This window comes from Pan troglodytes, chromosome 1 (genome assembly GCF_028858775.2).
Source record: "Pan troglodytes isolate AG18354 chromosome 1, NHGRI_mPanTro3-v2.0_pri, whole genome shotgun sequence".
Taxonomy (NCBI): Eukaryota; Metazoa; Chordata; class Mammalia; order Primates; family Hominidae; genus Pan; species Pan troglodytes.
The window spans coordinates 145692768-145720207 of NC_072398.2; the positions used below are offsets into that span (position 1 = coordinate 145692768).

The window sequence follows — 27440 nt, forward strand, 5'->3', positions numbered from 1 at the left end:
CAGTTCAGAGTACAGTGAATATAAGGTCAACAAATGCCTTGGAAAAGAAGAGAACAGTGAACAGTAGTATAATGGTGAAGAGTGGTGTGTGGTGTGGCTCTGCAGGCTGACTCTTTCACAAGTTATGTAAGTGTTCTGTGCCTCAGTTTCCTTTCTGTAGAAATGGTAAAGGTAAAAAGCTTTTTGAAGTTTGCCTTTGGAAATATTTTTAATTTAGAATTTTAGCTGTGCCTCATTATCTCTACCTGTCACTATAAATTTTCTGTAGAATAGTGGTTCAAATATTACGTAATTCATGGACTTGTTATGAAGCTTAAATATTAGGTCATCCAGGAAGAGAGCATAGTTGGGCACCATTATTGACTATAGCTATTGCAACCATTTAGTGGGAGGCCGATGCTGTGGATGTGATGGAAAGAGCACTGCTCCCTGCCCTGGGAGACAGAAGACACAGCTCTGAAATATAACTAGCTGGTGGCTTTTAACAAGAGGTTCAGTTGGGCCTCAGTTTGTTCATCTGTGAAAACAAGGGACTGGATAATTCTCTATAAGGCCACTTACATCCCTTAATATTATACGGTTCCCTTGAGGTTAAAAACAAAATTTGCTACAGATAAACCATAATGGAAATAATGTATTCACTTGTAATGGAGCAATAGATTAAGTGCTATTTTAGTGTCTGTGTGCCTGGCCTAAGACATATTTTTGCATTTAAAGCACATTAGGAAATTTAGAAATGGTAAAGGTACAAAGCTTTTTGAAATTTGCCTTTGGAAATATTTTTAATTTAGAATTTTAGCTGTGCCTCATTATCTCTACCTGTCACTATAAGTTTTCTGTAGAGTTTCAGATAAATGTACGGTGTCTTCTCTGCCTTTTCCTGTTATACTTGCTTAGTGATGTCACAAAACAGCTGTCTGGATGCTTACTTCATTTGCAAGAATAGAATAGGGCATTTCGTTTGCTAGGATTTCCACTTGTTAAAAAGAATCCCAGAGGGCCAGCCATGGTGGCTCATCCCTATAATCCCAGCACATTGGGAGGCCGAGGTGGATAGATCACTTGAGCTCAGGAATTCTAGACCAGCCTGGGCAACATGGTGAAAACCTGTCTCTACAAAAAATACAAAAATTAGCTGGATGTGGTGGCACATGCTTATGGTCCCAGCTACTAGGGAGGCTGAGGTGGGAAGATCTCTTGAATCCCAGAGGTCAAGGCTGCAGTGTGCTGTGATTGTGCCATTGCACTCCAGCCTGGGTGGCAAAGCAAGACCCTGTCTCAAAAAAACAATAAAAATAAAAATTAAAAATCCCAGGTTCCATAGAGAGGGTACTCCTTTACTATTACTTTTTCTGCCTTCTATAGCAGAGCACAATCCTCTTTCCATTACATTACTAGAAATTTTTATTAATGAAGACATGCTAAGCACATAACCAAAGCTAAGATTTTCGTTTTGGCATATTTACGGAGAAACTATGAGGAGGAGGAGATACAAAATGGCCTCCTCATAATAGCTTACACCTGCTCTATCACTTTACCTTTAATAGGGGTGATTCCATTCACCCTCATTAACTTCTTTTAGCCCTTTTTGGTTTTCCAAATTTGATACCATTTGTGTTGAACAGAATAGTCTTTTACTTATGTCCTTCATAAAATGGCAATATGCAAAATATGATTGAAATAAGGAATGAAGTCCAATAAGTCACTTATAAAATATTCATGCTGAAAACTTTATTCATATGACATGTTTTATGCTCACGTTATATATACATTTGCCAAGTGTTCAGCTGTCAGAAATTAGAGATCAAATACAAAAATTTTGTTACAGTTTGTACTATATATTTTCCAATTCTTTAGGTGGGCAGCCTTCAAATATTAATGAAGAAGAAGAGAGGTTATCAATTTAGTTGGGAAGCCAAATCTTCAGTCATCAAATGGATTACTCAAAAATTTTACTGAACGTGTGTGTGTGTCTACTTGTATGGGGGTGGGGGGATGAGGGGGAGAAGGAAAGAGAAAGATGTTTTGCTTCCTAAAAGAATCTGTGAAGGAAAATCTGGCAGACATTGTAAATCACTTCGATTTTTACATTTTCCTTATCAATACCAATTGAAAAACACCTAGACCATTAACTTTGAATTGTATGGAAACCTCTAAAAATGTACCTGCCTGCCTAATATCAGAGTACCATGGTCCTCACTCTTGTTTTTCAGTGCCAGGCCACATTTATTCTGTGGCCTTTGGGTTTGGTTAGATGGCAGATGGCTCCTCATTTGATGCCATGAAATGATGAAATCCCAGCCAATATGAAAACTTTAAATGAAATCTGTTAATTTATGCTTGGAGTCTAGAAGACAATTTAAATATATATGTATATATAATTAATAATGTATTAATGATTCTAAAACTTTAAAAGTAGAAACAGCTTTCTATTCATAGTCTTAACATTGGCTTTTCATATCAAAACCATTTTTAGTTTATCAGGAATCTTGTTAAACCGTAAACAAGGGGACTTGGGTTCTAATCCTGCTTCTGCCTCTGTGGCAGGGGAGAGTCATGCCAACCTAGTGGGAGTTGGTCACCTGAGCTGTATGACCACAAATGTCTCTTGTGAGTTTTACATTTCATGATTCTGTGAACTAAATATCCTGTGCTAGTTTTTCATTTAATTCTCCAGTCCAGAAATTTACCACACATATATCTGCATGTAGCTTTGACATACATTAGGTGATCACTTAATATTTGGTAAAGTAACAATGTGTTTTGCTACTTCAGATGGATTGTAAAATTACTGTAATTTTGCAGCTTTTTGTATTGGGGCTATTACTTATTTGTGTTGAATCACATTATTGTTGCTTTAACATTTACTTACTCTCGGTGGCTTTGTGCATCATTTAGAGTTGGTTTTTATGCATTCTCACTAAGGTATTTCAGCAGGGAAGCTGCAGGAAAAAAAAAAAAAAACTTTATTTTGCCTAATCTTGGGAACTCTAAAAAGATAGACATAAATATTTTCATAATCATAAGGTAATCCAGGGAGTGAATTTCACTTTTCTCCAGCTTGATTTTGCTAAAAAAAAAAGACCATTCTGGATACACAGGCAGCTTATTCCAAACAAGTTACCCTGTGAAAAGAAAAGCTTCTCTAACTCTGCTCACTGGAAAACTGCCTGGATGGAGGCAAGCGTTTAGTACCCTGAATTTGGAGAGACCTAGACTTTCTTCTAAAGCTCTAAGATGGATATAGAATTTAAAAATTATAAGAAAATAACTTTGCTGTTTGATGAAAGAATTTTAAAGTTAAGACATCTGTTTCCTTTATTTGTTTTCCATTACATATTTTCAGTTAATATCTAAATGGGGGATAAACTACTCATCAGGCAGGTAGTGTAAATAGTGCACTAGTTATTTTTAAATGCCTAATTCCATACGGTATCTATTCAGCTTTACATATTTTCAGTAGTTAACACCCTAATAGGAGTGGCTTAATAAGCCATTTACAATAGAGGCAGTTAATTAGTTATGCTATTAAAAAGCAAACTTTAAAGCATTTAATCCACTGTACATTATTGTTTGCTTTGAGAGGCAAACTTAAGATTTATAAGGTTCCAATTTGAACCCCAGAATAAATGAAGGTAAGGGAAGCCAAAACTTCCCTGGTGTTGAGGAAAAACCTTTGCTTTCTCACTTCCTATGAATAGCAGTATTGTCCACCACCATTAGTACAGGGGCACCAGGGCCTTGCCATTCCATGCTTGGGCTTGTTTTTATTTTTAAGGAATGTTGGAAAATTGTGGAAATGAATGTTTTTTCTTCCCTTTTTTCCTTAATACCTCATGGATCCTGACCTTTTTCTTTAAACTGGTTTAATACGTGTTTCCCTTAAGGTTGGTCATTGACCCAAAAATAAGTTTGAGTTTCTTTTTCCATGATCTCCTCTAAAGAATTCTGTTAATAGCATACTAAACTGGATTACAAACTTACTGAATAAGTGCTTTGAATTCTGGGCAACCTTGGAATAAAGGGCACAGAAAGAGTAATACTGCATAGAATGAAACTGGGCAAGTTGGTATAAAGGAAAGGAATGCAACTGTATGGCTGATGGGATCAACATCGTCTAGTAGGTTTATTAGCAATTTAATGGAATATGGCTATTCAAGCACAATAATGGCTTCAGTTGAAATGTCTGTTCTGCTCTTTTTCCCATACACTTTGGAATGAGTAGAATGTGACAGTTGAGCTTTCAACAAGCTTCATGAATTTTAAATCCTTTTTAGTTATAAAATGGGGTACATGGCATGTAGTCAGTGTGGACAAGGAGCTGGCAGCCTCATCTAGTCTTATGGAATATCAGGTGTCTTCAAGATAATGAGGGCTCGAGTTGACCAGGTGCATTCTGGGTTTGCTCTGTATATCCACAGAGAACAGAGGGACCTCTCTCTGTGCAACATCCAATGATTATTTTGCAGTTGTAAAGTTACTTTCTCAACATTTACTGCAAGACCAACTTGATATCATCACAGAAGAAAACCTGTACTGATGTCTCAGAACAACTTCTTTTTGGCAGCTAAATATTTTTATTTTGTTCTATCTCTGGTTGATTCATGCATATTTAGAGAAGAAACACTCTGTGAATTGTGATGTAGCTTTTTATCCTCAAATTTTAACACCTATCCTAATTGATCCTTGAGTATTTCTTTAAATATTTAAATGTTTTATAAAGTTCTCAAATTCTATTACCACCATAAAAGTCTGTATCTCTGCTTTGGGTTAGGTCTTGAAGTACTCTAAAATTCAATACAAGGAGCTTTACTTATTTTATTTGCAGTTACCTAACAACAAAAGACTGTTTTCAGAAGATAATTTTTTTCAGAAAATCTAATTTAAAGCAATCTCAATTTAAATAGTATGAATTTATTTTTAAATTGGTTTATAATAGTACCCTGTGTTCTATTTAACTATGTTTGTGCTTATAGTATAATTTTATAACAACAGTATGAGCAAAAAAAAATTATCATAAAAATACTTGATAGGAATGTGTTGAAGTTTGTGTGATAGATTATTAACAGTAAGTGTTATCTATGCATGGGTGTTGGGATTACAAAGATTTTTAATGGTTCTATTTGACTTATCTGTACTTTCTAATTTCTCTACATTAAATTTGTGGGATGGGATATGTTACCTTTTTCACTTCAAGTCCAGAGAGAGTGGGCTTTAAATAAACCTCTCAGAGAGATTAAATATATTTTTGCAGTTTGGAAACACCAAGGATAGGTGTCTGGGAGATACAGAGGATTAGCAGCTGGTGACTAACAGGTTAGGTAGGAAGCCAAGAAAGTGCTACTGTGTTGGTCATAGCTGCACTGCCAGAGTTTGTAAACAAAGGATGTGCAAGTGTTTGCATGGACTAGAAATGGGTCATGTAGGAGAAAAAGTTGGTCTGGGGCTGTTTTGAGTTCAGTCTAAAATAATAGCCCAGGGAAGTATGGGGACTCCAACAGTGAGAGCCTGGATGGAGTAGACCACAGGTGAACCAGGGGTGGATAACCCAAGCAAAAAAGACTCTGGTAATACAGCTTCCAGTGGTCCAGTCTCCCCTATCTAGAGTCACGTTAGTATTTGGATGTTTAGAGTAATGGAAAGTATGCACTGACAAGCTGTGCCCCCTGCCTTGTGAACCAGAATGAGCAATGGTTACTGGAATTGTAGGTAGTAGATGAAGTTTTAAATATTCAGGCTTTGGGGTCCCAAGTATCTCTTAACTTCTTCCACCAGTGTCACATCAACCATTTTCCACCAACCAACCACAGCTCTTTGCATTTTTGCATATTTCCTTTAAGTCTTAAGAGGTATACTTAACAGGCATACTTAAAAAAAAAATAGTTGCAATCTTAGTTTTTTGTGTCTTTTAACTGCTAAATTTACCCACATTCTTTTTGTTCTTAGAGCTGTCTCTTAGTTTCTCCCTGGGTATTTATAAGGATACCGTATTAGTCTATTTTCACACTGCTATAAAGATACTACCCAAGACTGGGTAATTTATACAGGAAAGAGATTTATTTGACTCACAGTTCCGCATGACTGGGGAGGTCTCAGGCAATTTGAAATCATGGCAGAAGGCTAAGGAGAAGCAAGTATCTTCTTCACAAGGTAACAGGAAAGAGAGAGAGTGTGTGAAGGAGGAACTGTTAAACACTTATAAAACCATCAGATCTCGTGAGAACTCACTCATTGTCACGAGAAAAGCATGGGGGAAACCACCCCCATGATCCAATCATCTCCCTCCCTCAATGCTTGGAGATAACAGGTCCCTCCTTTGATATGTGGGACATGGAGATTACAATTTGAGATGAGATTTGGTTGGGAACACAGAGCCAAACCATATCAGATACTCTTTAGTTCACTGCACAGATTCTAAATGACATTGAGCACTAAAGTATGTTACATTGTGCCCTGAAGACCTGAAAGAGTTAATCTACTTTTCAAAGTTCCTGTGGTACTATCCAGGAGGAAGTGAAGCAACAAGAAAAATCTAGCTAACTATATAACGTCAATAAGAAATACTTCACTTATATATTTGCATAATACTGAAATGCATTTAGTTTTGACAGCATAAACAGAACTGTGTTCACTAGGGACTTATTTCAAGATTTGAATATCAACTTATGTAATATTAAATTTAGTTAAGATACATCAGAAAAATTTTACTAACTATACCCACTATTAAACTAAGTGGTTTTTTGCCGACAGATTGTGTGCTTTGTTCAACTGTAAGCTTTGTACATTTCATAACAAGCACATTCCTGTTCTGAAATGGAATGCACCCGATCTATAATAAATCTGCTTGAGAGACAATGGATCCTAGCCAGCTCTGCCTTGGTTCAAGGAAAAAGACAATAAATAGGGGGCAATGACATTTATGAGAATCTAATTTCATTATACTCTGCCTCATAGGAAGAGAATCTAGATGGTGTTGAGGTTATTGTACTTTGAGTATTACTCAAAACCAGATATGAAGTACCTTCTGTGTTATATTCCTAATGGTTATTCCTCCAATGAGTGTTTTACTTAAAAATTAGTTAATATTTAGTGATAAATTAGAAGTAAAAAATAACTTTTTTTAAAGGAGAAAAAAACTATAATGGCAAGAAAAATATGGCTTACCATATTTTTTAAAGTAATTTAGGAAAGGCAAAACTCATTAGCTAGATGATAATTAGTTTTCCTTGGTAGAATATTGACCGGAATGTTTCTATTAGGAAAATACTATTGAACTGTTCCAGTCTTTTCCAGCTGAGGATGCCCAGATTTGATAATAGTGAAGAAAAATTCTTCACTATTTTTTAACACAATGTTAGAACACAGACAGTTATCAAAACCAAGGACAATTTCTTGAAACTAGCCATTTTGTACAACTATGGTTGGAAATGAGCCTTTACTTAATATTTATAAGCATCCAAATACTCAGCTGGTGTTTTTTCACTAACATATTTTAAACAAGTTCCCAGAGAAGCAAATGTATGAACATATGACAAAGGGTGAATATTTACAAAATCATTTGCCATGCTTCAGCCTGGAATCAGAAGGCAGCTTCTCAGAATTAATTACTATGCACTCTGCTTATCCTGACTAGGGCCTTTCACAACCATCTCTAATGAAGGCTTTAATAACACACAAAAAAGCTAAGGACTAGGAAAGAAAAAAAAGCAGCAAAATTCCCCCCCAGAAATCATCCCAGTGTTCCAAAAACCATCTTGCATATCATGCTCAAACCCGAGGCAATGTAGAACAGTCAAAAAAGCACCAACTTGTACCAGCTGTTGAGAAAGCTCCACAATTAGTGAAAAATTAGCAAATACAATATTTTTAAAAGAAATGCAGCCTTACTTATGCAGCAATCATTGAGGATATACTAATGAAGTGTTTCTCAGTTCAGATATTTAGGGGACCTACTTGAATAAGTGAATATGAATGTGTTTTAATTAGCACAGCAAACTTTCATTTAGTCCTATGGTGCTATACAGTGTGAATGTATTTTGGACTGACTGATCTGAAATGTGTTTAAAAGTTGTTCTTGCTATATAGCCTTGCCTACACTATTGATTTGCTTAATGCACTTCAGCTTGTCTCCAATTCAAGTGATCATAATTTCAAAATTGATTTCTGAAATAATAAAATCTTATGCTACTGGTATGGTTGTTTTTTGTTGTTGTTTGAGATAGAGTATTACTGTGTTGCCCAGGCTGGAGTGCAGTGGCTATTCACAGGTGTGAACATAGTGCACTGCAGCCTCAAACTCCTGGCCTCAAAGGATCTCCCTACCTCAGCCTCCCAGGTAGTGAGGCTTCAGACATGTGCCGCTGTGCCCAGCTTTACTATGTTTTATAGCATCTACAAAACTGAGTTTAACAAGAAAATGTACAAGCAAGTGGCAAGAAGTAGCACTTGATGACTTCACTACGTGTTACCTCTGGAAAGTTCATTACAATCCATTTATTTGTTTCCAGACCTTTGATCTAGATGGCATTGGTGCAATCATAATGAATGTACATTAAGTAGCTCTTCCTGCCAAAGGGGGATTTTTGCATCCATTGCTGCAAACAGCTACCAAACTTCGCAACAGTAATGAATGAGCAATGTCTCCTGGAGTCTTTTTGTTAGAATAGTATTGTTAATATTAATGGACAAGGCAGGTTTCCTCACATCACTTCCTGCAGATCATGGTTTGAGTTAGCTCTTCTGATATCTCTTAGATTTAAGTACCTTTTTGTATCATTGACTCCCAATTTTTATTTCTGGTTCTGACTACTCCCCTTGATCTCTCCATCTGAATATCTAGAAGTCATTTCAAACCCAGCATGGCCACACAGTTCTTCAATTTTTTCTCTCCAGCCTTGCTTCTCTCCCTGGAATTTTTCATATTAGAAATCAGTACACCTATCCACTCAATTGCTCAAGACAAAAATCTAAAAGTCACCCTGGGCCCTTCCTTTCCTTCACCCCCACATCCAATCCACCAACTTCCGTCAACCCTCCAAAACACATTCCAAATTCAGCACTTTCTTTGTCTCCACTATCACCACACTTGTGCTCACCACCATTTTCTTTCACCTGGACTACTGCAGTTGCTTTTTAACTAAGTTCTCTGTTTCCATTTGTGCCTTCCAATCCATTTTCCACAAAGCAGCTATCCAGAATTTGTAAATTAAATTATATCACTCCCTTCCTGCAGACTCTCCAGTGACTTCCAATAATACTTAAAATTCCAATTCTTTATGTGAGTTTACCAAGTTCAGCTAACCCCATCTGGCAACCCCAGCTTTATCTGGTAAAATGCCATATTAGTTTGCTAGTACCACTGACTGGACATCTTAAATAACAGAGATATATTTTCTCACAATGCTGGAGGCTAGCAGTCTGATATCAAGGTATTGGAAGGGTTGGTTTCTTCTGAGGCCTCTGCCTGGCTTGCAGATGGCCATCTGTGTCTTCACATGGCCTTTCATCTATGTCTCTTTATCCTAGTCTGCTCTTCTTATAAGGACACCAGTCATAATGGATTAGGGCCCATCCTAATGACCTCATTTTAACCTGATTATCTCTCTAAAGACCCTATCTCTAAAGGCAGTCACATTCTTAAGCCCTGGGAGTTTTCAACATACGAATCTTGAGGAGACACATAGCCCATAACACTTGCCCTCTTCATTTTAGCACTGTGCTAGCTGTCTTCCTGTTCCTTGAACAAGTTAAGCTTGTTCCCACCTTAGGGCCTTTGCACTGGCTTTTGTTGGAACATTCTTCCTATGGGCAACAGAGTTGGTCCTTTTGGTCACTCAGATATCAGCACAAATGTCACACTTTCAGAAAGGCTGTTCCTGACCTTCCAAACTACAGTAACTACCCTAGCCATTTTATATCACATCTCCTGAATTAAATAACTGCATAGCACTTACCACTAATATTTTTAATGTTTATTATTTATTGCCTATCTCTCCATATCCTCACCAGAATATACACAGGGCTCTTCTCTCTTCGCTGATGTATTCTCGGAACCTAGAATAGTGCCAGGTATATTGAAAATGCTGAATAAATGTTTGTTGAATGACTAAGCAAATGAACAGAATTACTGGAGATGAGTGGCGGTTAGTGATTATTGGGACAAATAGGCCAACGGTAGTTTTCTCACCTGCGGGTTTTTAGAAATAAAGATGAATCTTCCCACCCTTGAAATGTCGTAAGAGTTGTTTAAAAGAGGTCACAGAGGTTGTATGGCTCTTGCCGTGGCTATGCCCTGTCTAAACAAGGTGGATATTTTTGCCGTATACTTGTTTATAACATTTCCAGAAATTCTGTCTGACTTACAAAGTTGTTCAGCTGTTCATTCAGTAAACATATACAGAGAGTCAACTAGGGGCCAGAACTTGTTAATAGAATGCCCCGAGCCTGGGCAGCATAAGTAGACCCCATCTCTACAAAAAAAAAAAAAAAAAAAAAATTGGCCATTGGGCACACACCTGTAGTCCCAGCTACTCAGGAGGCTGAGGTGGGAGGATTGTTTGAGCCAGGGAGGTTGAGGCTGCAGTGAGCCATGATGGCACCACTGCACTCCAGCCTGGAGGACAGAGTGAGACCCTGTCTCAAAAAAAAAAAAAAAAAAAAAAGAATCCCCTGGGAGCCATGGGAGCACACAGAAGGAATCTCTGACCCAGCCAGGACCTGCATTTGGGCTGGGAGCAGGGATATGCTGGAAGGCTTTTAGGGCAGCTTAATGCCTACAATGTATAAATTGTATACTGAACATACAAAATATTTCCCATACATTAATCTGTTTGTGTCTGGCAGCATGCGATTCCTCTGAATTCACAGAAAATTATGAACACTTCGAGTACTATTTCTGGTGCTTATTTTGGATCATGTGCACAGCAAATTTTTATGCTTCTCAACATTCAGGAAAATTAGTTTAGAATTTTATAAACTTGTCAGTTCCCTGGTTTTTAGCCTACTAAAATTTGCAGGTCTTTTGGCAGCTGACACTTATTTTAATTTGGTATTTGGTGATAAATCATATTTTTATTTGCCCCCTGCAGACAGAACTTCAGTGGCTTTTAAGTACTCAATACATGTATTGTATCATTATCGTCAACAAGGAATTGAACCACTTGAATTAGTACATTATATATCAAGAGAGCTGACAAGACCAGCAGAGCTCCTGCCTTGTTTTTCATTTAGAAAGCTAAATGTCACTTCCAGCCTTCTTCCGGGAAACTGTCTTGTAGTGACATCGTTATGGAGGGACCTTTGAACCTCTGGAACTTTCTCAGTGTATTCTCCAGATAATGAAAAGGGTCTTTCCTAGTTTTGTCCAGAGTGCTTTTTATTTCTCCTGGCTCCGTGGGTTTGCCTTCCACATTTCTGTCTAATCTTCCTAGATGCTATATGCCCTTTGGATCTGAGCACTGGTTCAGAGATGAACAGTGTTGAAATATTAATTCCAGCTCTGATATACAGAGCTGCAACAATTGTGCTTTATAAACTAACATAATCCTGGGATGCTTTTAGTTTGACAATCTACTGTCTTCTATAGGCAGGATGGTCTTAGTGTTGTAAGTGGTTATAAATAGCATGGTGCATTCCTATAAACAGAAAAAAATCCTCCATTAATAGTTGTTTCTGTATCAGAATTTAATCAGTTTGATAAAGTGGCCTGTTATTACTGACTCTTAGGATACTACTTGTCAATTTTGTTGTATACCTAAATGAGTTACTTTTAGCTGCAGCTAACAGAAAACTCAAATTGGTTAATAAAATGAAAAATCTTATATATTAAGAACTCCAGGGCTCTAGGGTTGGATTTGGCAGCTCAAAATGTCATCAAAGGCTCAAATTGCTTCCCTCTCTCTGCCCTGCCATATTTGATGATGGATGTGTTCTCACCAGTTCCAGGTACAACATCTATACAGAACAATGTCCAAGGGAAGAAGAGGAATTATGTTTCTTTCTATGGCTCCAGGAACCTCTCAACAGACATCCCCTCAGTGGCCAATATTGGGTCACTTGCACCAGACCCTGGCATAAGAGACAGAACTGCCATGCCTGATTTAGACTGGGAGGTACCTTAAGGAATATGGTGATAATTAAATGACATAATCCATGCAAAATCACTTAGCACAATGCTTGGCACTTAGAAAGAGCTTAATAAATTGTATTTATTATTAATGATAGTGTTATGAGTGGTTAAGAGGTTCCTCAAACCTTGTTGATACTGATTGTGTGTTGAGGAGATAAAGATAACAGGGATCACCTGGGGAAGCCCATCTACTCAAATCCTCAGAGCGCATAGCAGGACCCTACTCATAGGAAGGGAATGGGATAGGTAACTAGAACAGGACTTCAGGGAAAAGAACCAAAGCAGCACCCAGGTATATGGTCAGGAGTAGGACAAAGCAGAAAGAATGACTTGACCCTGTGTCTCAGAGCATCGGCCTGGAGCTTGTTAGATCCTTCTTTTTCAGGTTAAGATCGATCATGGGAATAAATGAGTTATTTTTAGGTGCAGCTAACAGAAAACTCAACTCAGATTGGTTTGGGAAATGAAAAATCTCATATATCAAGAACTCCAGGGCTCTAGGGTTGGATTTAACAGCTCAGTCCAACTTAGGGAATGAACCCAAAGTTGATGAAATCTACTATACTGCATGTGAATATAAATAAGAAAACACACAAAGGTTGGCAAATAAGCAGAGCCTGACATCTCTCTTATAGGAAAAGCATTGTAGATTCTCTGTGTCATATACTTATCTCACTACTGGCAAGTAATTAGCATCCTTGGAGAAACTGTGTGATGGGTTCTTCCAAAAAAATAAAATATAAGTATCATAAGTTAGTGTTGAGTTGACACTCACACTCTTTGTTTCCCACTGCATTGGAATCTTCTGTTTGCCTCTGAGGATTCCCATCTTTCTGGAGTTTTTTTAATCCACTTTTAGGTTTGCCCTATCTTGTCTGCATTCATATATCCAGCCTCTTGCCTCTGATTGGATTTGGTTAAACACCAGAATACTTTACTCATGAGTAACCATCTGGGGTATTTTCAGTAAATTCTATGGGAGGAAAATAGGATTACAGTTAGAGTCACATTTATGAATGCCAAAATTTTTTCTGAGACTGCAACTTTTAGAAGTCTAGAGCTGGAAATGACCTCATTTTTAAGCTTTGTGCCCTCCGTTTACTAATATGGAAACCAAAATGCTAAATATCTTGCTTAATTTTTAGCAGTTTCCACTAGAAATAAACCCATATGTTTGGAAATCCAAGAAATCAATGGGAAAAAATGAAATGGGTATGTAACAGTCTGTGGGAAATGTTTCAAGAGATCTTATTCATGTAAAAGTTATAACAAAAGTTCAATAAGAGGGAAAATGAGCTAAGTGGTTATAAAACTTTAACACGTGTTGACCATTTGATAAAATCATGAGTTCTCTGAATAATCACAGGGTTCATATTTATTTGACTTTGATAACTTTTAAAGATTTTCGTGATTAAATAATTTCCAGTTCTGTTGACCATTTTTGTAGGACTAAGGCTCCCATTTGATTTGTTGGTTGTTTTTTTTTTTTTTACCAGCTATCAGCTGAGAATTGCTCTCAGTTCCCAGAGGCCACCCTGTAGGCCCTCTTCAGGCAATTCACAACATGGATGTTTACATTCTTCAAAACAGAGGATCAGAACATCTCTCTGACTTCTTTGTCTCTAACCTTTAAACCCACTTTTAAGGGTGCTCCTTAGGTCAAGCCCACCCAGGGTAATCTCCCTTTGATTAACTCAAGTCATCTAAGTAGATACTTTACACCTGCAAAATTTCTTTACTTGTGCTATGTAAAGTAACCAATCACAGATATGATATCTTCATCATATTTACAGGTCCTACTCACACTCAAAGGGGGAGAGATTTATACAGGACATGTACATCAAGGGGGCAGCAATCATGGGCACCATTTTAGAATTCTACCTACTATACTTCCTAGTGTGGTAGAAACCCTTCTCATCTCTCTAAATTCATCACTTTTGTTTGGAGTGTATATAATGTCTTGGTTTGAGTGTGTCTGCATATCCATATGCTTTGGTAACCTCACTATTTAAAATACACTGTTGACTACCTAAAGATTTTTACACAAATAACTCCTCCTCGTACTCTGATGAGAAAGTAGTGGCTCCCAAAATTTATTAGCCTTAGTTTGTGTATGCTTAGAAAGGCAAAATTTAGACTGTTTAGAAACCAAATGCAAGTTCAGACTGCTGCAATTTGTAGTCTCTATCCTTCCATTTCTCCAGAATGTCTGAGTCCACATTTTTGTTCAATAAATAAATAATAGTGAACATAATCTGTTTTGGAGAGTACTGTAGCTCCTCACAGTCACTCGATTTCATTGTAGATACCTAAATTTGTTTGTTAGTAACAATATTGTGTAGGAAAGAGTAACACAAACTTCAGAGCAAAGCTAAGTTGAAATCTCAGCTCTCTGCTTACTTGCTATGAGACTTTGATCAAATTTACTTACTCTGCCCCAGTTTTCTCATCTGTAAAACAAATCATTCTTGTACTTGCTTCATCAGGTTGTAAAAGTTAAATAAGGTTAATATGAGTTCATAGTAGAGTGCCTGGCACATAGGAAGACTATATAAATGTTTGCTGTTACCATTGCTAACTAAATTCCTTCTGAGAGCTTTGTCCTAAAATTAGAATATAGAAGAGGATCCCAATATGTTTTTATTTAGAAATTTTTAAGACTGGATCATTGAGTACACAAAATGTCTGTTCGATCCTTTTTTGTTGGTAGTTTTGGCTAATTTTAGTAGTCAACACCTACAGCCAGGCATGGTGGCTCATGCCTGTAATCCCAGCACTTTGGGAGGCTGAGACAGGTGGAACACCTAAGGTCAGGAGTTCGAGACCAGCCTGGCCAACAGGGCGAAACCCTGTCTCTACTAAAAATACAAAATTAGCCGGGCGTGGTGGCACAAGCCTGTAATCCAAGCTATTCGGGAGGCTGAGGCAGGAGAATTGCTTGAACCTGGGAGGCGAAGGTTGCAGTGAGCCAAAATCATGCCATTGCACTCCAGCCTGGACAAAAAGAGTGAAACTCTGTCTCAAAAAAAAAGAAAGTAATCAGCACATATGGACAAATTTAGGAATGAACCACTGAACAAACCTAAGGCATCTCCAAATCAAAGGGTAGTAATGAATATGCAGGTTTTTCTTGGTGAAACAGGTTGGTGTGGTTTATATATTCTGTTCATATTACTTAGTGTTCTTAATCACTCTATAACTTAACATCCTAAGGCCCTAATATACAGAAATTTCATTTATCTCTAATATGAAGAGATCATGGAATACAAAGCCACCTTGGCACAGGATCTTACAATATCCAGTGGACTTAAATGTACAGAATTGGAAGGCAGAAGGCATGGGCTCCAAATCTGATGTGGGCTGCACTCTATGATGAGACCTCAGGAGAATCTTAATCATACAGTGAAGTGAAAATGAGGATGGGCTCCGGAGGCTTGACTCGGCAAGTCAGTCAACCTCCCTTAGCCTCAGTTTACTCATATATAAAATGGGTATACTAATATCTACCCTTTCTTCTTTTTGGAGTTATTGTGAGCATCACAACAAATATTCCATTTTATTGTCACTATATATTCAGAAGGTGTATCTGTTCCACTAGATTAATTTCACAGAGGCAAGCAAGGGCTGTGGCTTAAAAAAAAGAATTGTAGCCTGATTTGAAAAAAAAAAAAAAAAGTTGACATCCACCAAATATTTGTTGAACTGAGATGTTATTCACATGACAAAATATATGTGAAAATGTGATACAACATTAAGCAATGTCATAAAATCAGCCAAGTGTACTAGCAAGTGGCCACAGTGACCAAAGATGTGCTGATTAACAAAGAAGTTTAAAGTAGCATAAAGAAATAAAATGTGGCCTTTTGAATATGACCTCAGACAATATAGTGATTTTGATGCATCAGCAAGTTCCAAGCCATCTGTGCCTTGATGTGCCAAGACAGCTTCTTGAACAGCTTCCTCAGCATTATCTACATGTCACACTCAACATTAAAAGGCAAAACAAAATCAGCAAAAAGTTGGGAGATGAAACCATCTCACTACCAACAAAGCTATGTTGCTGCTGTTCAACTCTCTGGAGCTAGACAAGTGTAGGGATAGAATGATTCTATAATTTTAAAGCTCCTGTAATGTGATGAGTTACAAAGAAACCAGGACAACTTAAGCAGGCATTGAAAACATAGTGGTGACATTGGTGATAGCACAGCTTCTAGCACATGGCAGAACTGTGGTTGACTGAGACATGTCAACCACAGACAGGCCAACTTTGAGGGCCACGTTTATTTCATAGTATCTAGCAGCAGAAACAGCTGAAGGAAAGCAGCTTGGCTAACAGATTGGTGCATATTCTTTAAGGAGCCATAGCTCAGAACTGTTCACCAGGCCCCACAAGCACATTCACAACATTTAGAACGAAGATGTGAAACATTCAAAAGGGGCATTACTGAAAATAAACAGCAAAAGTCAATTTTGGAAAGGGTCAACTGGAAAATATTGCCCTGAAATAAAGAGTATTAAACTAACAGTGCTATAACAAGTTATTATGAATATAGCTTCCTAGTAAAACTATATAAGGCTTTATTTTTGTTTTGTTTTATATTAGGGAGAGTTTTGGGTTTTTTGGGAGTTTTTTTAGTATTTTAGGTTTGAGGGAGATTTTGCAAGAACAAAAGGAAAACTGAACTTAAAAGATGTTTTATTTAATACAGAAAATTGTATTTTTTATCTTTTACTTGTTTTTGAAAGGTAGCCAAAATCCAAACAAAGGACTGAGTTAATTTAGGGCAAAATAATAATATCATCAACTACTAGTTTTGAGCACAATATGCCAGGCACTGAGCTAGGTGTTTTACATGTATTATCTTATTTGTTACTCACATAATCCCTGTTAGAGAGAAAGCACTATTCCCATTTGCAGGTCAAGAAACTGAGACTCAGAGAGGTGAATTTATCCAAGTCACATTGCTAATAAGTGATAAAGACTTTATTCTAATCCCTGGTTCTTGCCACTCACCATGAAGGTCTAAAGGGAATGAAAAGAGAAGACAGGATAATCATGAAAACGTGATAGGATGGAAATGAGAGCCGTAAAAGAAGGAAAGAAGAGAGTAGAAAAGGGAAGGGTAAGGAAGGAGACCAGGCATTGAGAAAGAGAAAGAATTCTTTAGACTGATTGGGTCCCTTAGAGTGGTAATATTCTCAGTGACCATGATCATTCCATATCATCTTAGCTGATGCTCTTTTGAGTCCTGTGGAACATCTTACCAGACAGGCCCACTTCCCACCTTATGTAGTACTTTCCAAGGGCTATTTCAAAGCAGAGGTTACACAAGAAATTTGCCACATGTCTTGACAGCTTCCAGGAGCTGGAAGGAAATCAGATTTGGATTATCTAAATTTAAATTTAAATGTATCCTCAATGTATGTTCTCTAACTGTGTACTGGCTTTGCAAAAAAAAAAAATCTATAATTTTAATTCACAGGAAAGCAGATGGGATCTGTCATGGAGGGATAAAACACAAGAAACATGTCCAAATATAAGAAAAAACAACAGTTTTTTTCTTGTGCACTAATTTTATAGTACAAGTATCTGTCACTGTGTATACACAAGCTGTTATTCATAAAAAATACAATATTTATTCAGCAAATACTGTGTGACTTGTATGTATTTAATGACCAGAAGGAGCCTAAAATGTTGATACTATAATGAATAAATACCCACTTTAAAGGTGAGAAAACTGAGGCTCAGAATACTAAATAACCCGAGGACACTGGCTAATAAGTAGCAGAACTGGAAGCAGCAGAGGTGATCTGTAGCAGCTGTGACCAGAGAAGAAATCTATGCTGTGATAAATAGTACGAGGAGAAAAATGGGGCAAAAAATGGAAGTATAACATTGTTTTAAAATGAAATGCAAAGTACATGTAGCATGAAAAAGGAGGGAAGAAAGGTCTTGTAAATCTTTTGCGTAAAGAATGAAAATTACTGTATATACTTTATACTCTAAGGCTTAAATTAAGTAGGTTGTTTTTCTAATTTTCCCTTTTTATTTCTAATTTTGTGGGCTAAAATGACCCATTCAGCTCAGCCGTTGGAATTAATACTGTTTGTCCTGATGGTTTCTCTGAGTAATGCTAAGTTCCACACTGCAGGGTTACTGTCTCAATGAAAGGTGGGTGTGTTATTTGGTCATTTTTTTTCCTCTTGGAAGTTAATAAAGTCAACATTAACCATGGCCATGTAACCACAGAATGGGCAGTTTCTTAAAGGCTCATGGTTTGGATCTTTTCCTGCAAAAACTCCCACTTCTATAGTTATATTTAGTGTTCTAACTGCCTGAATACCTGGCTTGCTATGGACCCATGTGTCAGGCCTGTTTGCAGCTGAGTTTGTCTGCTTCAACGGAACCTCAATGCCAAGAGTGTGTGGTTCCCAATGGACAGCCTGCCGAGTTCAGCCTCTCATTTCTTCTCCAGAAATCTCCCTCAGTTTAGCATTGCCGATTTGATGCCATATGGCCCTGCAGTTCTCAAAACTGTTTACTTGATGTTTACAATTTTTTAAAAATCTTGTCCATGTGCTTAACTCTGAAAGTAATGTAGTATCATCAACATGTGTGGTATGGACCTATCCTGATGACTGTTTGTATAGATGTGATTGAATTTTTTTAAGTACTACCCCTGCACAAGAGCTAGTTTTTTTAATGTCAGTGCAGCTGTTTTAACTTAAAAAGAAAAGAAAACCACAAACATTTTATCCTCTAAAACTTTTTAATTTTCAAAGACATAGGACATTTAAAGAGATGTAATGTTTCTGAAACTGGTATATAGTAGACTCCCTACCTCTATTCTCCTCTAACTTTTAAGAATTGAATACAGTTCCTGAGTTGAGATGTTGCATAGTTACATACAAACTTTTCAAACCAAAATTTATGTTATTGCTCAACTCCTCCTAATCTTTGAAATGTTAAGTTATAATAGAAGCAGTAGCATTAGTAATAGAAACAAAAAGTAACTGTACATCTGTTCTCATGATCTCTCCCTAAGCTCAGTGAATTTTCCATGGACAAAGAGGCAGAGATGTCAAAAGGAAACAGTTGTGTTTTCCTGGGTTCATAGTAGCCCAACAAGTCATGGTAAATATTGTGTTTGCTCCTTATTTTATGCTGTAGCAACAATTCCACTTCCTATTACATAGGAAAACCTATTCTGCTGTTAAAAGAGGTCACTGAATGTATTTACTACAACATTAAGACCATTTTGTCCATGGAAATATTTTTTATTGTTCTGAGTCACTCTGGTTTGTGGAATTTTTACATGAGTTCCAGGACAAGGATGAGATGATATATTTATTTTACTTTGTATCCTCTTTAAATGTTTTTTGAATGCATGAATGTCAGGCTTGTTGTCAAAGTATTTCCATATTTTTATTACTTTAGAAGTAACTCTGCTCTATTTGTGTCTCTTAAACTCTTCACTGACAATTCACACTGTGTACTCAGCATGTTGTATTTTTGGAAGAACTACCTGCTTTGCCCAGTGTGATGTGATCTCTTGTTCCCTTGTCCCCTATTCAAGTCATCTCATTGTATGTCTTTACTATCCTAAAGGTTTTGCAGACCTTTGAAAATATTTAAATTGTTTTGTTGAGCTACTGGATGGACTTGAATTAAATTGTGAGCTTCAATTTGTTATGCTTCACATTCATTTCTTATATTAAAGTAAGCCTCAATAGAAGTGTTCCTTAATTCAACCCAGAATATCTCTGTGCTTTAGACATGCCCTGGAATCATAGAAATTCCTGAAATTTATTTTCAAATATTCATTGGTTTGATTGTAATTGTTGAACTTGTTAATCACCTCTAAGGAACTAGGTTTTAAAAGATGGGTAATCATATTAACTGTTTGAATATAACTAACACAGTTTACATTTACAGAGAAGCAAAGGATGTTTTGACATTTTACAAAATATTTGAATAGAAAACAGTGATTGTCCTATGGGTTGAGATTTCAAATTACGAGTTATTGATATTCCTTCCATGTATTATATTGTGTGTGTGTGCAATTCTGACTAAATGACTGACATAAGATTTAAAATGGAATCTTGTATTTCCTGGCAAGGGTAGGATAATTGGGTGCTTTGCCTCCCACCTTCCTTTACTCATGTGCCCTAACTAGTCAGCCTCCAACAATGCCCTAACTGGTTAGCCTCCAATAGTGTGCTAACTGGTCAGACTCCAGCAATATCCTAACTAGTCAACCCCTAACAAATGCCCTAACTTGTCAGCCTCCAACAGTGGCCGAACTGGTCAGCCTCCAATGGTGCATTAACTGGTCGTACTCCAACAGTGTCTTAACTAGTCGGCCTCCAACAGTATTGTAACTACTCAGCCTTTCTACAGAAAAAAATGACACTGTATTGACTCAATCTTACACTAGAAGGGAACAAAATAAACAATTTTTAACAGATCATTTCTTCTCTTACAAATGATCATGACTGGTCATACATTATATATTCACAAGGATGGGTGTGTATATGAGTGTGGATGTGTGTGGGTGTGTGCACGAGAGCTCGATTTAGTGTTTAGATGTTTTGGATGGTTTTTTCTTGTTAGGAAATTGTAGCATAGTAATCTGAATCATTTTATTTTCAACAGGTTGACATGATGAAAGAAGCATTAGAAAAACTTCAGCTCAATATAGTAGAGATGAAAGATGAAAATGCAACTTTAGATGGCGGAGATGTTTTATTCACAGGTATAGTTGTATTTATTTTTTCTATCCAAGAATATTTTTAATACTTGGCTTGTATTTACTTGTTTTATTATAGTTTTTTGTGGGGTTTTTTTTGTTGTTGTTTTTGAGACAGAGTCTTGCTGTCACCTAGGCCGGAGTGCAGTGGCGCCATCTTGGCTTGCTGCAACCTCCGCCTCCTGGGTTCAAGCGATTCTCCTGCCTCAGCCTCCTGAGTAGTTGGGATTACAGGTGTGTGCCACCATGCCCAGCTAATTTTTGTATTTCAGTAGAGATGGGATTTCACTATGTTGGCCAGGCTGGTCTCAAACTCCTGACCTCAGGTGATCTGCACACCTCGGCCTCCCAAAATACTGGGATTACTATCATAAGCCACCATGCCCAGCCTATTGTAGTAGTTTTAATTACCAAAGTAAGAGATGCTAAATGGAGGGAAATAGGAAAATACAGGAAAACACAAGAAGAAAAAAAATGACCTTCTATTCAAATGTAATCACTTTAGTATTTAGTATATATGTCCTTTTAGTACTTCGTATATATACATTTGCATATTTTTACAAGAACATTATTGGTATGTACATCACCACTTTGTATCTTGCTTCTACTTTATTCTTCTACAGCATGAATTTATAAGTTGCATCATTTTCCATTGTGTTACTGTATATCTGGTTTGTATTTAAAGGATTCATAATTCAAGATTAGTGTCATTTACAAATAACTTTCTTTCCAGATGGCAAGGTGGATTTAAATAATTTCTATGCAAATTGACTTGGCTTAATGCCAGATGGATAATAGCAGAACTCAACAAAATATGAACAGCTAATATTATTATTGATCTTACTGGAGTCAGTTTTTACAGTGTGTAATGTGGCTACTAAAGAAACAGTAATTTTAGCATTTAACCTTTTCAACTCATTTATCGTATAATTAGTGTTGTATAAAATCATGTGTAAAATCTGGGTCCCCAAATTCATTCTGGTTATACTGATGAGCAAGATAATCAATAGTAATTTTAATTTATAGTGAGAATTTATTTGCCCAGACATGTCAGAGAATACATTTCACCAATGTAGCCCTGACAGCAAAGGCTGGTCCTCAGGGACTTGGAAATGTGGCCCACTGAAAGCGTGAAGCTTCTTGGAAGTCTAATATTTTGGCTGATGTGAATTTTATATTGAATCTCATATATATGTATAGTCAAGATATAGCCATTTTTGTTTTAATATCAAAATAATGTTTTGCATTACTTACTTTGGACATAATTAATGTTCCTGAAGAAGGAATAGTGTTTATTCTGTGACATTTAAGTAGTTCTTTGCTAAGTGTCACATACTTTCGCTATGGGTGGGGCCACCACGTTGCCAGCTCTGGGGGCGCCATTCTTGTTAGGGATTGTGTGAATAGTATGCCCTGGAGTTGTGTACTGCACCTGTGCTGCCACTGTCACATGCAGTGGTCCATCTCTGGGGTTTGGTTTGCATGCCCATTGAACCCTAAGAACACAGAACAAGGAGTCAAGAAGGCCTACGCTGCACTCTTAGCTCTGGGTGTGCCCAAGCAGACTCAGGCATTCTTTGAATCTGCCTAGTAAGTTCCCCTTAGAATATTCTTTGTGTCTCCCGTTGATGGCACTTTCATTCTTTTTGACAGTACAGAACAACAATCTGTTTATCTAACAAAATAGGCTTTTGTGAAAAGTTAGATGTGTAAATCACACTTCCTTACAATATAACTCTTTTTTATCAGAACATAGCCATGCAATGAATAACTTATTGTAAGCAGGTACTGTTAACATTTGAAATATGGCTTAACCAAGCTATGTTCACAACCATTTATTTTAGCAGCTGAGCCAGAAAGACCCCCTAAAATCTCCTCAGTGTGAAAGTGCAACTTACACTAGGAGTCTCTTCTTTTGGTCAAAGGTCTTTCCCTAGCATCTCAAGCCTAGTAGTTTTGACCTATCTTCAAAGTAGGTACTAAGCATTTAGGCTTGCCTTTGATACTACCTGTAGACTTTTTTTATTTGTTATATTCAATACTTAAGTTAATGTGTTAATAGTTACTTTGTTCAAAACTGAGGTGATGTTGGGATATCTTTACCTCCTTGGCACTCCATTCACACCTAATGTGTGTTCCTGCCTTCTATTTTCTACTTGTCACTTTTCTTCATCTATTTTATTGCGGTTAAACACACATAACATTTGCAATTTTAACCATTATTAAGTGTACAATTCAAGTGACATTAATTACATTCATAATGTTATACAACTATTACCACTCAATTTTTGGATTAGGAAGAGTTAGATAAGAAATAAGGTCTGTAACATTTTCTATGTGCTCTATGTCCTCTTTTCTCTGTAATTCAAAGCCTCATTAATAATTTATCAGGAAATGGACAGAAGAAAAGCTGCTTTCCAAATCCAGTTCCTGCTGGGAAATCTGTCAGTCAGGCAAGCAGCTACTGGCAAAAATTGTTTCAATCCCATTTCTCTTAAATAGACAGCAACTTACCTCTACTTTTATTTATTTTTGTGAAATATAGAGTACATTAAAAAAGAGTTATAAAATGTTTATGTACAGTTTAAAGATCAATAATAAAATGAACACCTGGGTGTCCACCTCCTGACTTAAGAAGTAGAACATTGCCAGGACCATAGACACCCCTGTGGGGTCCCCAGTCAAAACCAGCCTCTCCCCCGACCTCAAGTAACCACTGTCTTGAATTTTGTGTTAATTATTGCTTTGTTGTTCTTTGAGTTTTGCCTCCATGCATGTATTCCTAAAGTGTATGTTGTTTTAGTTTTGTTTGTCTTGTAGTTTTATAAAGCTACAAGATACCTTTATTAGAGTCACATTATATGAACTCTTAGGTGATTTTTCTACTTTTGATCTAAGTTGATGTGTGTAGCTGTAGTTCATTTTCAATGTTGTGTAGTTCTCTGTGATAAGAATACACCATAATGTATGTATTAATTTTACTACTGATGTGTTTTTGGATGTTTTCCAGTTTTTGTGGATTATCTTCTGTGTTTCTATGTACATTCTTGTGTGTGTCTCCTGGGAACATATACAAGAGTTTCTCTAAAGTAAACACCTGGAAATGAATTTCAGGTGATAGAGTAAACTCTTTTTCTTGTCACTGAAATGATTATATGATTTTCTTTAATCTGTTGATGTAGTTAATTTCATTAATTCATTTTCTGATATTTGACCAGTCTTGCAACCCCAGCATGAAATCAAATTTGATCATGATGTACTCTTTTTAACACAGTGTTGAATTTAGTTCGATAACATTTTGTTATGACTATTATTTTTGTGGCCTATAATTTATATTTCTTGTTGTCCTTGTCTGGTTTTGATAAAAGAGTTACATTAGCCTCGTAGAATGTATTAGGGAATATTTCCTCTTTTTCTATTCTCTGGAATCAATACTATTTGAATTATATATTCCTTAAACTTTGGAAACAGGCTCTTGTGTGCCTTCTTTATGGAGAAATTTAAAACTGATTTAGTTGATTAATGATTATGTGACAATTTAGATTTTCCTGAGTCAGTTTTGATGCGTTCCATTTTCTAAGATTTTATCTATTTTAAGTTTTCAATATGTTGGGTATAAAGTTACTTATATTTCCTAATATCTGTTTAAGCTTCACAGCAACTATAGCTATATTATCTTTTCATTGGTAATGTTAATTTATGCCTTCTTTCTTTGTTTGCCAGAGGTTTGTTAATTTTATTAATCTTTCCTAAGGACCAACTATTGGCTTGGTTGAACTCTTTCTCTTGAATGTTTCTTTTCTGTTTCTGTATTTCCTTCCTTCACATTTCTTTCTTTTTACTCTGTTCTCTTTTTTTCTACATCTCAAGTTGGAATTTTATCTCATTAATTTTAGCCTTTCATCTTCTCTAATGTAAGCTTTTAATGCTATGTAACTTGGCCTCCAAGTACTACTTTAGCAGACTCCTTCTTATTTTTATGTGGATATTTTTGTTATCATTTAGTTTTTTAAAATGTTTTGTAATTTCCACTGTGATTTAATCTTTGATTCATTCAAAGGTAATGAGGTTTTTTTAAAAAAAACTTATTGGTTATTATTGCAAGTTGGTGGAACACTAACTCATAACTCTAATAATTTATATGTAAAAGAAAGACTCAAGCATTTAGCTTTTCTTTCCTTTATGAATTTCATTTCAAGTAGACCAAATACTTGAGGAGAGATTTTCTTTTTAGGGTTGCAGTGAGTAAATGCAGATTCCTAATAAAAAATAATGGATCTGTGCAAATGATCAACAAATGATATTAAAACTGCTATATGAAAGCTTGACAGGAAACTTTATAATGAGGGAATCAGGCTGATGCCACTTGAACACACAGTAGTCCTATTAAAAAATATATGAATGAGCATCTAACCATCTACATGAAACTGCCTGCTTACTGAAAATACAAAGGATAAAGGAAAAAATTTAAATGCTAAGTTATAAGAGGAAGCAACCAGTCAAAGCAAGAATGTAGGACAGTCAGTAGGAAAAATGGCCTGGTTTCTCCTATAAATGACTGAGACAGGAAGGGGAAAAACAAAAATGTGAATTGGCATAGAAGAAAATGACACAAACGACATCAAAAAAATTTAGATGTCCATTTCAGTATTTTAGTTGTTTCCATCAGGAAGATTACTTAGGAGATCTCATCCAACGTACTGCCAGAGACAGAAGTCCAACCTACTTTGAAGAGATAAGCAGCATCCTTCTCTTTGTACTTTCCCATCACATCTTAGCCTTTTTTAACTTTTTTTCAATCAGCCCACATCATGCTCCGAACACCTTAGTCTTTTAAAATGGAAATGGTATGCATGCCACCCTATAAATTTGTTATATACATAAATGTGGAAATTTTCATCCTCCCTTTGTTTCTTGGAAAAGAATTCCACATGAAATGTGAGAAAACATATTCAGAGAGAAATCAGTATTTTTTTTGCCTCAGAGTATTATGTTTTTCTTAAAAGATTTTCTTAAAAGTTATAAATAAATTAATTTATAAACCTATTTTTATCTTGAAAGAATTAAGGAAACTTGGTATTTTTTCATTGTAGCTGACTATTTAATAAAGTGCATAATACTTTTTTCAAGTAAAATACCTCTCCTTGAGTTAAATTTTGATCTTTATATAATGAGTTTTCTTAAAGGACAACACAATCATACCATTACCCAAAAAACTGTCAGTGTGCCACAAAAGATTCCTGTGTCTGCCAACACCATAAGCCCTTGGATATTGTCATAACATCACCTGACCTATGTCATTTGCCCGTTTAATAAGGACATTATGAAGATTAAAGTTATAATATTTATAAAATCTATCAAGCACTTCTGCATGGCTACTCTTCTTATACTTCACCATAATACGCTGAGGCAAAAAGATACTAATTTCTCTTTGAATATCTTTTCCACATATTATGTGGAATTTCAATAAATAAAGGGAAGATGAGAATTCCCACATTTATGTATTGCCTAACTCCATACTATAATTATTTGCCTATAACTAAGAGACCATTTTTATCTAGTGTTTTGCCTTCTGAGTAGAAAAACTGCTGAATTTCAGAAAAGTCAAATAAGAATGAAGTTTCATCCTGCAGAAATTTTGTACTTTGTACATAGGTATCTTTTGATGTTTTGATTTCAAATATATGGATGTGTAGTTTCAAAGACACGGCTCTTAGAGGTCAGACCTGAAGACCAGTCAGCACTTAACTCACTTTCCCCAGATTGTTTCCTCAGGCCTCACGTGATCATTTTATAAGAAAAGAATCCGAATTTATCAACAATGTCTAGTACTGTTCTTTTAGTGAAAAAAAAAAGGTAGTATAATAAATTCTCACTTAACAATGTTGATAGGTTCGTGGAAATTGTGACTTTTAAGCGAAGTGACATATAACAAAACCATTTTTACCATAGGCTAATATAAACAAGAGTTAAGTTCCTCTGGCATATTTCTAGTCACAAAAATATCACCCAGCTTCTAAATCAAAACCCAAAACACTTATAATATTAAGCATTGAAATAAATGTCAGCCATATGCACATTTTTTTAAATTAATAAAAACAAGATAATTGCCCAATTTTTGGCCAATTACTGAGTGACAGCCGTTGTGGTGGTGGGTTAAATCAGGGAATAAATATTTGCAAAGATAAAACTGTAAGGAGCCCCTCCTCCCACCATACAGCTCAAAACAATCACAAATATGGTGGGCTCATTGAGCACTTTCCTACAACATCGTTTATTGTTGTACATTTGTATGATTATTGGATGCTTTATTACAATCATTTGTATCCATTCATTTTCTAAGGCACTTCTTCCAGTTCAGGGTCATCAAGGGTGGCTGGAGGCTATCCTGGAAGCTCAGGGTGCAAGGCGGCAACCCACCCTGGACAGGACACCGTCCCATCACGGCACACTCACCCACACACACCCACACTTGCTCAGACTGGGACCCTGTAAACATGAAAATTCACCTGCTGTGCACAGCTCTGGGATGTGGGAGGAAACCCACGCAGGCCTAGAGAGAA

The 27440-nt window shown here is 36.4% G+C and overlaps 1 protein-coding gene across 8 annotated transcripts in view; it reads left to right on the plus strand.

Annotated features, from left to right (window-relative positions):
- The window catches only part of DDAH1 (dimethylarginine dimethylaminohydrolase 1), a 260786-nt gene that overhangs the window by 199646 nt on the left and 33700 nt on the right, over positions 1 to 27440 (plus strand). For 7 of the 8 annotated variants that reach the window (XM_054667664.1, XM_063800036.1, XM_009424459.4 and 4 more), the window contains one exon: positions 20784 to 20883. In XM_054667664.1, coding sequence (XP_054523639.1) covers positions 20784 to 20883 — 100 coding nt within the window. Of the gene's footprint in view, position 1; positions 127 to 20783; positions 20884 to 27440 lie in introns of those variants that run through there. The other variant, XM_009424465.4, reaches the window with a different exon arrangement.